The following is a 15,022-nucleotide window of genomic DNA, read 5'->3' as shown; positions in this document are numbered from 1 at the left end:
CACTTGTGAAACTGTGGTAACGTGGTACCGCCATCTGACTTCTGTTGTTCCTTAAGTAGTATTATTATGATATGAATGGCTTCTGAGCGAGGCGAATGGCGTTACCACGGTTTTGCACTCGGTGGCTCACATTACCGCAGTCTTGGAAAGGGAGGAGTGAGTGGAGGGGTACACAGTTGTTTGCAATCTGCAACCACACCACTAGATGTCGCCAAATCTTACACACTGTACCTTTAAGACAGCTACTCTTTGCTGGTTTATCCAACTGCTTGTTTAAAAGCTGTCAGCTGTTTAACAGCAATCATTGTACTGCAAACCAAACTAATCTGAAAGATTTTCATTTAAATAAAAAGCCACTATCCATCCCCGAATGAGGTAACACAATGGTGATTGAGCCTATAGCCCACTGATGAAAGCCGTTGCATTCGCATTACAAACTGGGTGTCTGTGGCGACATTCCCGGAAAAAAATCACAAGAGATGCATAGTTGGGAAGTGAGATCCAAAAACACATCTGCATTTACCGCTTATCGCACACAGGTGTCGCCAAAGAGAAAGAAACGTAGATCTTCGAGATTGAAACTTTAATGCATATTTACTGTTTGTATTTTGAGGTTGATTTTCGCAGCATCAAACCCAAGTCAAAACTAGAAACCATCTTGCCATGGATCACATCAGCCCCGACAGCAAATCGGGCCAGGCGGTGTAAAGTGCCACTTCCTAACCTCCTATTTCCAGCACCCTTGTTCAGACCACACCTATCTTCGAACTCGGCCTTCATTTTGATCTCAACTACACACCTGTAAAGTTGTGTGACTGCATCTTGCACGGTTGTGACACTACCGCGGTGACAAAATCTGTCCACAGGAATACAAACACCTGGCATACTCTAAAGCAGCGGTCCCCAACCTTTTTAGCGCCAAGGACCGGTTTAACGTCAGACAATATTTTCACGGACAGGCCTTCAAGGTGTGGCGGATAAATACAACAAAATAAAATGATACGACCGGCATAAAAACAGTGGTATATTGTAAATATAATAATAAACGTGAATGCACTGTGTACTCATATGCAACTTTATTAGCAGCGTCCTCTTAACATCGCGCCAACAACATAACATGAGTATCATCCTCTCTGCCCCCTAACGCTCTCTGGTCGCTATGGTAACGTTTAAACATGCCTACAAAAATAAGATACAGATACACCACAAAAACGAATATAAAGTGCATGAAAAAATTAACTCACCATAACGCTAAATCAATGTGAGCCCTGAGCTTGTTTCTCTGCAACGAGACGGTCCCATCTAGGGGTAATAGGAGACAGTGACACCCGAAGTGTGTTGCTTATGTCCAGTCTACTCCGTAATTTAGTTTTGGTTGCTGTCACTGCAGAAAACCCCGCTTCACACAGATAGGATGTCGGAAATGGCAACAGGGTTTTCAGTGCTGTTGTGGCGATCTCAGGGTATTCTGCCGAGACTTTAATCCAGAACACCGGCAGAGTTGTTGTCTCGAACACACTTTTAAGGCCGCCGTCATTTGCGATCTCCAGCAGCTGATCTTCTTCTTGCACAGACATGCTGGATTCTCCTGGTTTGTTGACAAATGGGTCGCGGATCCATTCCTTGGCAGTTCGTGGGTCTTTTGTGGTTGGGAAGTAGCGCTCGAACTCTTTTAAAAGCAAAGACAGGTGATCGTGTACCAGCTGGGAGAATGAAGGCTCGGGCTCAGTCTCACCCAAAATCCCCGCTAATGTTTGAAACATGTCCAATATGCCTCTGTTCACGCGCCGTCCCCACAAATCCAGTTTGGCTTTAAATGCAGCTACTTTATCTGCCAGCTTGAAGACTGTTGTCATTTTCCCCTGAAGTGACAGATTGAGCTCATTGAGCAGGTTGAATATGTCGCACAAGTAAGCCAGTTTTGCGACCCATTCCTCGTCACTGAAATGTGCTGCCAGCGGTGACTTCTTTTCTGACAGAAATCTCTGCAGCGGCTCTCGTAACTCAAACACTCTGGCCAGCGATTTCCCTCGGGATAACCATCTTATTTCTGTGTATAAGAGAAGGCGTCTGTGCTCCGCGTCCATCTCATCACAAAGCTGCTCAAACAGGCGCGAGTTAAGGGCGTGTGCTTTGATGTGGTTAATAACTTTAACAACATCATTCAATACGCTGGAAAGTTCTGGTGGCATTTTTCGGCTAGCCAGCATTTCCCTGTGAATGACACAATGCGTAGATTCACATTCAGGTGCAACCTCCTTAATCCGAGCAGTTAAACCAGACAGCCGTCCGGTCATGGCAGCAGCTCCGTCTGTGCATATGCCGACACAAAAGGACCATTTCAGTTTCCCTGACATATAATCATCCAGCGACTTGAATAGTTCTGTGGCTGTGGTTTTGGTTAGCAACGATAGTGCACATAACATATCCTCATGCACATCCTCCTGATAAAGATATCGCACATAAACAAGTAGTATTGCCTTGTTGTCAACATCTGTAGACTCGTCAACCTGGAGTGAGTACCACGGTGATGTATTAATCCTCTCCAACAATTGTGTCTCAATGTCTTCTGCTATTTCCTCAATGCGCCGAGTGACGGTGCTAGCCGACAGAGGCACCTGTGCTATCTTTTTAACCGCAGCCTCTCCTAGAAGTTCACGGCAAATGTCTTTAGTGGCGGGCAGAATCAATTCTTCACCAATAGTGAATGGCTTCTTAGCCTTAGCAATACGGTTAGCCACCAAGTATGATGCTCTCAGTGCACTCGCATTTGTTGATGTGGTGGCCCTCAGTAATTGCTTCTGTCCTTCTTGTTCCCGCTTTTTTCTTTCAAAATACTCCAAAGGCTTGTCTTTTAATGCAGGGTGCTTGGTCTCCAAGTGGCGAAGCAGTTTTGAAGGCTTCATTGCCTCATTAGAGAGCCGGTCGCCGCATAGTATGCAGAGCGGGCTTGGTGCGTGGGAGTCACCTGTCGCGATAAATCCATATTTTAAGTAGGACTCCTGGTATTGTCTGTTAAATGCAGCTTTCTTTTTCTTGGAAGTCGTTGGCCCTTCTTCTGTCTCTTCACTGGGCCTTTTCCCCTTCCCAAAGAAACTCTCCAAAGACGTCTGTTTTTTACTCATTTTGCTAGCTTGTGGGTTAAATTTTAGCGTTAACGTATCACTACGATGTAACGGAGAGAATCCGGTCATTTTTCAAAATAAAACATCATTCAGATTCAGATAATAAATAAAACGGAAATAATGCAAGTTATTTATTCTTTCTGTGCGGCCCGGTACCAAATGACCCACGGACCGGTACCGGTCCGCAGCCCGGGGGTTGGGGACCGCTGCTCTAAAGCACCTCTGTGGTAGTTCCCGCTACAGTAGGTGTCTCCAGGACCACGTTTTGCCATGATGACACACACAGACTCACAAGGTGAAAACAATACCACTGTCACTGTCGCAGCTGGTAATAACGGTTTTAAAACTGCAGTAATGCAACAAGGATGGTATCCAGATGCACTGTTTTCATAAAGTAACAATCAACACTGACACCTCTGATTCTACAGAAGAATCTTCAAGACATTCAATCCTAATTTTCAGTCATTTGATGAGTTAAAAACTAAGTACATTATTTACATCATTACTCTTTTCACAGCCAATTGCCATCAGCCTGAAAACTTGGCAGCGGCATTTCACTGAAAGCTTCAATTATGATAATGGGCTGTGTGTGTTTATGATATAAACTCTCTCTGTCTCTCTCTTTCTCAAACATGCACACACAAAAACACACAGAGCTGCAGTGATTGACAACATGACAGCTTTCAAAAGCAAGACAGCTACACACACGTGTAGGGTTTTCCTGCAGGGCTGAAAACATAAGAGCACTCAAGGGGTAACACCAAACAAAAAAAATTATATGATGTGACAGGATCACATATATACATGCAAGGACACACACACAAAACACACCACAGGCGGTTGTTCAGCTATCCTTGGGAAAACTGAAACTACAAGATCATCTAGAGGTTATTAAGTACCATTTCTTTCGTTTGTTTCTTCTTTTCGTTCTTTCTTAGTTTCATATCATGGTATGTGTCATTGCCTTGAACTGTATATCACATAACTAAAAGCTTTTTGACCACTTAAACCTGCAGTAGGAGGAATGTTTTTGGCCTCATTGGGCAGAAATTCCATAATAACCTTTCAACATATTGTAATTCAAGTGTTCTGAGACATAACTAGACTTCTGCACCTCCTCATGGCTCTGTTTCCAGGCATTAAAAAAATCTAGCCCATGACAGGAGACTTTGGCCAATCACAGGTCATTTCATCGAGAGAGCTTTCCTATTGGCTGTGCTCCGGCTGGTGGGCGGTGCTTGGTATTTCCCAATTAACCTCAACATGGCTGCCGGGTCACAAACTTTCTCATTTTACAGCTAAATATTACACTACAAGATGTTTCTGAAAACATTTGAGGCGAGAAATAGGCATTACAGTAACAGAATATTGATTCATATTTGATCAGCACTGCCTAGTTTGACCGTTTAATTGCAGTTTGCGAGTGATTGACAGCGGCTCAGAGACAGCAAGGCTCCAGCTTGGCTCTGATTGGTTGTTTTCCTCCGGTCTGTGAAATCTTGCAGATGTCATTAGGAGCACCGGAGGACACAGAGGCACATGATTTTTTTTCAAATTACCTGTCTCATGCACTACTGTCAGGATATAGTGACCGTTTTATAACAATAACTCTTTTTTTTAAATCATAGTTGCTCCAATTCTACCCACTGCTGCTTTAAGCCAAGTTATAAAAAGGAAAAAAAAGCCTTCACTGTTGTAAAGGCAAATGTTAAACGCGCAAAATCAAGGTCAGCACCATCATTGCCTCATGTTGAACCCCGGAAACGTTGTAATATGATAAACATTATTATGTTAAACATCACCTGCTTACAGTTACAGTTGCATGCAGTTTCTGTAGCTACACTGTGCTGATTCCCTTGAACAGTAACTGACCTCGGACAACACTGTCAGCAACATCACTGAATCAAACATAGCTAAGCAGAACCAAGAGCACAACCTTCATCCCTCTCACGCTCGCCCTCCCCTCCTCTCTCACGCTCCCTCGATCTCTCCGACACAGTTTATTTCTTCTCACTCAATTTGTCATTTTGTCTCCTTCTGTCCCACTCTGTCAATTTCTTGTTGTCCCTCTTCCTCTGTCTCTACGTTTATCAAATTACCTCTCTCTCTCTCTCGCTCTACCTGTCTCAGTCTTTGTCTCAAGTGAATCCAATTTAGTTTGGTTCCATTTAGTTCAATTGGATTTAAAGAGCTGCATTGGCATGGTGAGATGCAGTAGGTAATCGAATATATAAATCTAATAAATGGATTGTTCTAAATAATAAGTATTTAGAGGAACATCTATATATCTCCCTCTCACCTTCACTCACTGTGTCTGTCACCTTCTTTATCTCTCTATCTGTGTTAGCTTTGGTATAATGTGAAAAATAACCAAGCAAAACGATCAGCTGAGTGACTCATAATTCATTTATTACCTCCTTGTAATGCACAGCTGCGCACACACTCACACATGTACACACAAGGACAGACAACAGCCGTTGTGTTCGCTATTGAATCACTCCCGTCAGCAACGCCATGACTTTCACACTCCATTATGTGAGCGTATATATATCTGTTTGTGTGTTCGCGTGTGTGCTTCAGAGACAGAGAGGAATAAAAGTGTGGCTAAAAAAGTTGTATTTAAAGTTGTTGCATTCATTTTCAAAGGAGGCCATACCTTCATAGACGGCCTTGAACCCCGCTGAGCCGATTGTATCATCTGACTGCAGGTGTAGCCACATCTGATTGGATAAGCTAACGATGAGGTCAGGGACACTGGAACCGGTAAGTCTGCAAATACGAACACATACACATTAACACAAAAAGTTAATAAGCATTACTGGTTCATCACTTTCTACTTTTGACTTAAGAGACTTTAATTCTTTACAAATTTAAAATGACATTAATGCTAAGATAGACTAATCTATGACTGGTTCATTGTTTATGCACACTGCAAACAACTCCATGTTCCTTTTATACTCCATGTAGTTGAGTTTACAACAACTCTATCAAAAAACTCTCAAGCTAACACAATCCAATGTACAGTATTTATTGTGTATCTAAACAATAGCGTCCATGTGTCTTCAATTGTTCCTCTGATTGCCACCATTACTGTAACTTGTTCTATACTGTTGCATGTCGATAGTACTATATCACAGGCCAGAACACAGAAGTGGTGCTTACACATAGAGTACCCTCCGAGTGTCTCCTATCTTCCCTCCATCTCCCACTGTTAGTGTGTCATATCCTCTTTCCAGGTCAAACTCTTCAAATGACAGCTTTATCACCTGGAAAAACAAAAGGAAAGCACAAACAGTTATAAACACAGACAATGAGGAAAGGTGAGAATACAGACAAAAGCAAAAAGGAAAGACAGAAAACCAGTGAGAGATTTATTATCAGTTCCTGCAGGGATGGCCTCATGCTTTTTCACTCATACAATTTCCAGCAACAGAAGCTAATGATTGTATCGCTGGGGAAATGTGAAAGCCTAGTATTGAAATGGGAGTTCTGTTTCACAAACTAATTCCTCTTGAGCAATGAAAGTGCTATCTGATGTTAGAGGCTGCATGTTAATAACAATAAATTAAGTCACATTTTGTAAACAAAAAACAATTTTTTGAAAAGAGTGGCAGCCTGTGGAAAACTCACAACCTCATGACTCATGTAATTAAATCTGACTTCATGAAATGAAGTCAGATTTAATTACAGCAAAGAGGAAAATCATTTTAGAGCAGACAATAGGAAGCAGGCTTCTATTATCCCAGTCCAAACAGTCCTTAAGTTTTATATTTCTTCTCAATTACCTCCATGAGTGAAACAATGCTGCACTAACGTACTCTCTGTAGTACTATATTCTGCAGTACTTCAATAGGTTGTTAAGTGTGCATTTGAAAAAACAACGTACAATGTATTGAGAACTGATTAAACTGATAGCATCATCAAACCCAGGAATTCTGGGGGACACCTGTTATGCCTGAATGTGAAATGAATCATACAATGGGGAAATCATGCAAGTTGTGCTGTTCATTTCACGTAAAAAGAAAATGATTCTTTGAAAAAGCAGAAAAAGTAGATGAAGGAGGATGTAGCCGTGTTAGCAGGAGGCAAAAAATGTGGGAGGAAATATTGTTCTCCAACGTGCGAGTGCTAATGATAAAACCAGCATGAGAGAGAGACAACCAGTGTTCTTGGCCGTGACCATCGTATTATTTAATTAAAGCTGCTATGATATAACAATTAATTTTACAGTGACATATTGGTATTTCAAATGAATCCATCTTTAATGAATGGGAGCAGAGAGAATGAACAAAACTCTGAAATTAAAAGCCCCCTTGCTTTTATTTGGCAGCATCCTCCTTTACATTCATAGTTACACAAATCATTTCTGGGAGCTACACACCCTGTCTGCACCCTGCAACACACCATTCTGCTGTTGAACACTGAGAAATTGGGTGTATAATGCCTTTGCTTGCAGGCACGTTCCTGGCTGTAGTTGCATGCATACAGCACTGGATCATCAATCTACCATGCGCTCTAAAATGCCGTAATACTGGTATTCTATTATTTGCTGCTTGTCCATTATTTATTAGCTGTAGATCATTTCCCTGACAGAATGGGAGATGGCAGATTTCCGCTGTGTTCAGAAATCCTGCTGGTGTCAATCAGTGAGATTCTGGCGTATTAGAAAAACTAATATGAACCATGAACACATGATGTTATGAATGAGAATCCATCACACGGCAAATCACACCACAGTGAAGAAAAACCTTACCGCAGGTGATGAGGATGTAAAAAATACATTTCAACACGCAAGAATCAGCTGCACATAGCTAAGCCTTTGGCCGTGCTTTGTCAAAATAAAATGGCTAGCAAATGTTCAAATAATGTAAAAGGATATGGAACCATCTGAGGGATTAACTGCCACCACAACAGGACTGGCAAAGAAGTGACAAATAACTGTATAAATCTGTATTCACACACACACAAACACACACTCGCAGGCTAACAGGCTAATATTTAAAAGAACAAAACGTGTTTATCTTTGACATCAGTAACTTGCATTCAAGATGCAGCTCAATAAATATGAGACTCATACTTGCAGAAAGCATTTTACTAACTTATTATACACTGAATGTTGCAGCCTCTGGCAATGTTTAGTCTTTACAAAATGGCTCGAAATAACGGGAGAAAGATGCAAAACAGCATTGTGAGGTATTAACTCCTGGCTAACAACAAATCACAGGGTGCATTACTAAACCATTGTACTTTATTTGTTGATGTGTTTTTGTATTATATTTCCCCCTCTATCTGAAGGTTCATAAGAACACTGTTGATTTTCTAAAGATACATCATCGTCACTGTCAACATCTTTAGACATTTATTTTATTCTTTTAAGGACACGATAATTAAACCATCAACAGAAGTGCTGATCGCGCCAACTACCCTGGTATTAAGGGGGATACAGAAACCATTTCTTAGTTGTCAAACACCAGTCAAAGATGTTTTACAACCTGCAAAAAGCCTGAATATGCATGAATAAAATTCCCTCTGATAAGAGTACAAATTGAATCAGGTCTGTAATTATCATATTTGTTTACATGCTGCAAATTGCACACACCTATAATCAGAATCCATCTGGTATTTGGGGCAGGTGCAGACTCATTCATGATTCTAGTTTGTCATTGACCTATTTTTCGACCTCCTGTGCGTACAAGTGATCCTGGATGATCCTATATCAATCCTATGACATTTGTACTTGAATTATTAACTCTCTCTCTCTACATGTGTATAATAATGGCTTTCAGATAACAGAAAGGAATATGAAAACTATGGTTATAAAACGGATAGTCCCGGGCCTTGATTATGATCGGCTGAGCCACGTTAGAACCCGTTGTAAAATACTCGACAAACACACAGCTGTGGCCGCATTACAATGGTATCGCTGTACCAATTTGTCACCTGTTGTTTATAACTGCCAGATTTTGTTGATCATTTTGACATACTGGGTGGGCTAAGCGTGGATAAGTGGTTGGAAGAGATGGACAGTATATAGGAGGAAGATAAAAAATAAAGGAGACACACTGAAATTACAGTAATTAGAGATAAATTTAAGAGCTGGAAAAGTCAAGAAACAAAGCATCATTTAATGGGGGGGGGCTTTTCAAAACACCTGACTGTTTAAAAAACTATGCGGTCAAGAGTACGCTACACTGTCATTCAATGAATGCACAAAATCCACAAAGATGCTGGTGAAAGAAACAGAGAGCCTACGGGGATTTATGTTTGAGCAGCCAGGGAGAAATACCTGTCGTTGCTGCCGCCCAATCCACCGGCCTTTTATCTCCATCCAAAGCGGACAAACTACACCAACGAAGTTCACGTTGTAACTTTAGCTAGCTTGCATGTTTTTATTTGTAGCCTATTATGCTCACCTTTCTCTAGTTATGTTGTCAATTGCCAGCAGTTACACTGTAACAAAAAATTATATCGCTGTCAAGTGACAACAACGAGGGGAAAGTGAGCATAATAGTTTCTGATGGTAAATACATGTAGTTATAAATGTAAATACAACATGATAACTTTATTTTCCTTCTCCTAACGTTAGGTATACTAGAGAGCCCATGGAGGTGAACTTCCTTGGCTCCATGTTGGATTTGTAAAGCAGCCGGCACTGCTACAATCTACACCAACCACTGCTTGCGAAGCACCGCTGTATAAAAATCTTTCTGATGCTGGCCTACAGGCATGAGGAATCATGTCAGTGATGGGGCATGAATGTGAATCGTCCCTGCAATCTTACTGGCGCCCAAACTACAGAGAGAGAAGATGCTGGAGCAATGTCCTTGCTTCTGGAACGGCACAATTAAAACGCACCTGTCCAGAGACAAACACCCCTGGGTCTACCGGGCTGTAGGTTGAATATGAGAGTGGAGCGTGGTGTTACAGTGGCAGTGCTGCGGAAGAAAGCATGGCATGGCATTGGCTGTGAAATGTAAACATGTAGCCTATATACTGTAACACAAATACAGTGCTCTAGAGATGATGTATTTTTGTAGGCCAACCAGGAAGTTAGCATCGCCCTGGTTCCCTCGACAAAAAGCCAATGGGATTTTTCCGTTGGGTTTTGGATTATTGCGCGAAAATAAGGTGTGTAGCAAACAGACGTTTATGATACTTACACGTTTTGTTCAACAAGATAATCTTCACAAATGAACACAAATTTCATGATTTTTTAAATGTTAATACAATTGTCATAAGTAAAAAGCTAACGTTAGGCTATAAAGGAACTACACCACGGTTGCATGAGTGCGAGAATACACAACGAGGCTGTAAAGGCGGACGAGTCAGCGTGATGACATTTAGTAGTCTCATTCAGCCACTTGTTAGCAACTGCCTTCTTTAAGACACATAAAAGCTTCAAAATTCATGAATGGGGTATTTATTGATGTATTTTATATCGTAGAACAAAACTTTAAAACCTACTAAGCTTGTGTTAACCACAGACCTTATTTCAGGCATCTAACTAAAAACCCATTCAAAAAAACACTTGACTTCCAGACGAGGGAACCGCAAGGGCTAAAGTGCTAACTCATTTTCAGGTTTTAGGACTTATTCCTGTAGGACTTCTATTAGGGTGTGTCAGATGTAGATGGGATGTTAACAAAGGACAGGTGCGGCAGGATACACCCTGGTTTCACAGCCCGATCACCACCTGTTTTGAAAGTGCTATTGATGAATTTCACGTGGACAAGTTCTTCACGAAGTGAGTAATTGTAATTTCTCGTCAGTGATGTAACTTCAACATAACATTAGTTAATGACTGTCTTATTTGATTTCTGTGTCTCTTACTCCTAGTGGACAAAAGTGTCTCATTGAAACCCATTAAAACCATAAATAGGTTGGACAGGTTTCTTAGTTATCCTCTTTGGGCACCCTGTCATTTTTGGTGCGCAGTGAGCAGAATATGGTCTTAATTTGACTTGCAGTATGGAAAAAGGCCCCTACATCAGCTGTTGTCAGTCTGTCATCTGCCCATCCAAGTTTCGGACCAATAATAGATCAAAGTTTTTGTGGAATTGGCTAAACATGCCGTTGAAGATGCTAGCCAAGCGACACACTTGAGTGGAGTGTGGTTACCTAGCAACAACAAAGTGGTTTCCTGGCTTCACAAATCAAGACAGTTTGCACACTTTGCATTTCTTAACATACTAAGTGTGATCTAAATGTGAACCTACTTCACCTAAAACGGTTACGCTTTGGAAAATGGTTGGCAACAATGTACACTACACAGGATTTTTCATACATGGTCTAAAATATACAGCTTTTTCGACAATGATCTATTCCAGAGGTTTTTTAAAGTGGGAAGCGAACAGTTTCAGGGGAGGCTCAGTGAATGGAAGTGAAAAAATAGGACATTACTTATTACGTTAGTTATCAAATGGGGAATTTTACTGTTTTTCCCACATTCCCAGAGTCAGAAAGTAATAAAGTTTGATTGTACATGTATACAGATTACGGCTGTCAATCGATTGTCCATGATTAATCACGATTAATTAAATAACGTAGCTAAAAGGGAGATTTGTAAGGTGTTTAATCAACATGGGAGTGGGCAAAGGGCTTGCTTTATGCAAATGTATGTATATAGGCCTATGTATTATTGGAAATCAGTTAACAACACAAAACAATGACAAATATTGTCCAGAAATGCTCACAGGTACTGCATTTAGTATTAAAAAATATGCTCAAATCATAACATGGCTCATGCCCAACTCAAGCCCAACAGGCAACAACAGCTGTCAGTGTGTCAGTGTGCAGACTTGACTGTGACTTGCCCTAAACTGCATGTAATTATCATAAAGTGGGCATGTCTGTAAAGGGGAGACTCTTGGGTACCCATAGAACCCATTTGCATTCACATATCTAGAGGTCAGAGGTCAAAGGACCTCTTTGAAGATGGCCATGACAGTTTTTCCTCACAAAAAATTTAGCACAAGTTTGGAGCTTTATTTAGCCTCCTTCCGGACAAGCTAGTATGACATGTTTGGTACCAAGAAATTAGTGGTGTTGAACCGATTTTGCGTTATTGTCTGACTTTGAAAGCCCTCATACAGTTATATTGTGTGTATATATTGAGAGACTGTGTGCTGCTACGCTACCTGTTTTCTCTCGAATGCCCATGTAATCACTGATTCAGTCAGTGTTGTCATGTATTGATACAGCCTGTACGTGTTTGTGTCGGAGAGGTGAAGGTTGTTAAGATTATAGCAGTAGCAGCTTGTGGTCATAAATAAAGGGAGTGAAGCGGAACACACTCAGAAACAGACTACCTGCACATCCACGCAGGTTTCTGTGCCTGTGATTGTGTTTGTATAGGAGGTGGTTTTTCTCAGGTATCTCTGTCTGAAGCTGAATGATGTTTAGGCATGCCTGTGTCACTGTATGTGTGAGCACAGTTTGGCTGCGTCTCTGTGCCTACATGTTTCTGTCTTTATTTATATGTTTGTGTGTCTGTGTGTGTCTAGACAGCTGAGGCAGATTGCATAGTAGCAGCAGACTTAAAGGAAGGAACTGAAGCGTTATCACACTAAGGTCATTAGCAAGAAGCTCAGTGCTGTTCAATAGATCCAAATGGGCCCATTTAGAAAGACATTAGGAGCAGCCTGCAACCCCAAACTACATTAGATTAGCTTCTTTATTTTCTAAGGCAAAGAAACAAACTAAGAAAGAAAGGAAGGAAGGAATCAACCACGGCAGAAAGAGAAAAGGACATAAAGTGTAATCTAGGGTTTACAAATCGTCCACTGAAACTAACAACGTTGACAGTAAACACAAAATCTGCCTTCAGTTTGATGACTAGAGCTCTGTACATGTTTTTGATTCCATCACATTACTGAGCTCCTGCAGTACTTACTAGTATTTCAGGAGAGTTTCTCATGTTTAAATTTGGACCGTACAGGAAAAAGCAGTGTTTCTGTTTAAAGGTGGATGCTCTTTGAAGGGATAAGTGAGGCGGTATCACTTCTTTGAGGTCATTAGCAAGCAGCTGAGCAGCTAAGAGCGGCTCAATAGGCCATTTAAACATTGTTAAGAGCACTGCGCAATCCCAACCTACACTGAAATACCTTCAGTCAGTCAGCCAGTAAAGTTGTAGTACCGTGAATTTTAGGGTCTCCTCAGGGCACGATCACCACCGAGGAGAAACTGATAGCAATCTTTCTCCTACTGCGATCCTAAATTCACAGCGGATACGTGTTTGCCAGTCAAATCAAACAATCTGAGACATACTTTTGCTGGTCAGTGTCAGTCAACAGAGCCTTATAAAAATGACACGCAGTGCACACCGTACCCATTCAGTTCGTCTACAGCCTAGCAATAATGGGCTGCATGCTACCCTGAGATGCCCCCTCCACTGCCCCAGAAAAACATCTTAAAACTGAAAAACTATACTATGTCTGCTGAACTTGATTCTTGCCCTCACTGTTGTGACCTTACGTCAGAGTAGTGCAAGAGACAACACAGCCGTAATTGGGTGGACTAGTTCTTGAATTCCCTCGTTGAGCTGAAGCTGCAGCAGTGCTGAGTCACTGCTGACCAGAAAGAGTGGGGTAAAATTATCTATCTATCTATCTATGAATGAATGAAAGACTTTATTTCGAACATAAAATAAATAAAAACAGATACAAAATAATAACAAACAAAACAAGAGTAATAGTGTCCGAAAAGGAGTAGGTAGAAGTAAAACTTATATTTCCCTACCCCTTTCTCACTTCTCTTCTAATAACTCATATATCATAGAATGATAATATAATATAATATATAAACTATCCCAGATTTATTTACATCCCAAATTAAATATATGAACAGCATCCCAAGTTTATTTACAACCCACAAATACATCCAGGGTTAAAAAGTATATAACCAACCCTTAACACAACCCTTATCACAACTCTTCCTCAACCATATACCTCTCAAAAATATCTTTTTTGTATAGCTTTTTAAATTGATTTATATTTGTGCTCCCCTTCAACCCATCACCTAACCCATTCCACAAATCCACCCCACAGACTGAAATACACATACTCTTCTTTTTTGTACGAACACAATGCTTTTTAAAATTCAATTTCCCTCTTAAATTATAACTCCCCTCCCTGTCACAAAACGTTTTTTGAATATTGCCCGGAAGTGAATTATGTCTTGCTTTAAACATAATTATTGCGGTTTTAAATTTGACCAAATCCATGAATTTCAATGCATGTGACTTTAAAAACAGTGTGCTCCCTATATCCCACATTATTTACTATCCTGATTGCTCTCTTTTGTAGTATGCATAATGGTTGTAAGTTGCTTTCTGCTTTCTATCTATCTATCTATCTATTTATCTATCTATCTATCTATCCATCCATCTATCTATCTATCTATTTATCTATCCATCTATCTGTCTATCTATCTATCTATTTATCTATCTATTTATCTATCTATCTATCTATCTATCTATCTATCTATCTATCTATCTATCTATCTATCTATCTGTCTATCCGTCTATCTATCTATCTATCTATCTATCTATCTATCCATCTATCTAAGCCACAGCTACAGACAGGCTGGTAGAGCTTCATTGTCCTGCTCAAGGGCACTTCAGCAGGTGCTTCTCCGCATGATTATTTACACTTGGGACCTCTGGTAAGAGGGCAGCCTCCCTACCATACTTACTATGCTGTCGTGCCGCTCTAGGTTCCCCTTAAAAATAAGATTTGATTTGGGCCCTGTTAAAATGTCAACACTCTGCACACGTCTAATGAATTACGTTCAGTCAGCCATTTCAACTACAGAATAAGCTGTGGTGACCCCTGCCAAGGGTAGTGCACATGGGTATAGGTTTCATTTCAATCTTGGTGGCAGTAACGCCAGCCTCCTTA

The 15,022-nt window shown here is 40.8% G+C and overlaps 1 protein-coding gene across 3 annotated transcripts in view; it reads right to left on the bottom strand.

The window, feature by feature from the left end:
- LOC141754265 (CUB and sushi domain-containing protein 1) overlaps positions 1–15,022 on the bottom strand; it is a 467,652-nt gene that overhangs the window by 152,293 nt on the left and 300,337 nt on the right. For all 3 annotated transcript variants that reach the window (XM_074613208.1, XM_074613217.1, XM_074613228.1), the window contains 2 exons: positions 6,288–6,391; positions 5,782–5,894 (listed from right to left, as the gene is read on the bottom strand). In XM_074613208.1, coding sequence (XP_074469309.1) covers positions 5,782–5,894; positions 6,288–6,391 — 217 coding nt within the window. The remainder of the gene's footprint in view (positions 1–5,781; positions 5,895–6,287; positions 6,392–15,022) is intronic.

This window comes from Sebastes fasciatus, chromosome 2, assembly GCF_043250625.1.
Source record: "Sebastes fasciatus isolate fSebFas1 chromosome 2, fSebFas1.pri, whole genome shotgun sequence".
Lineage (NCBI taxonomy): Eukaryota > Metazoa > Chordata > Actinopteri > Perciformes > Sebastidae > Sebastes > Sebastes fasciatus.
The sequence above is the reverse complement of the archived record's forward strand: the minus strand, read 5'-3'. Positions and strand labels throughout refer to the sequence as shown.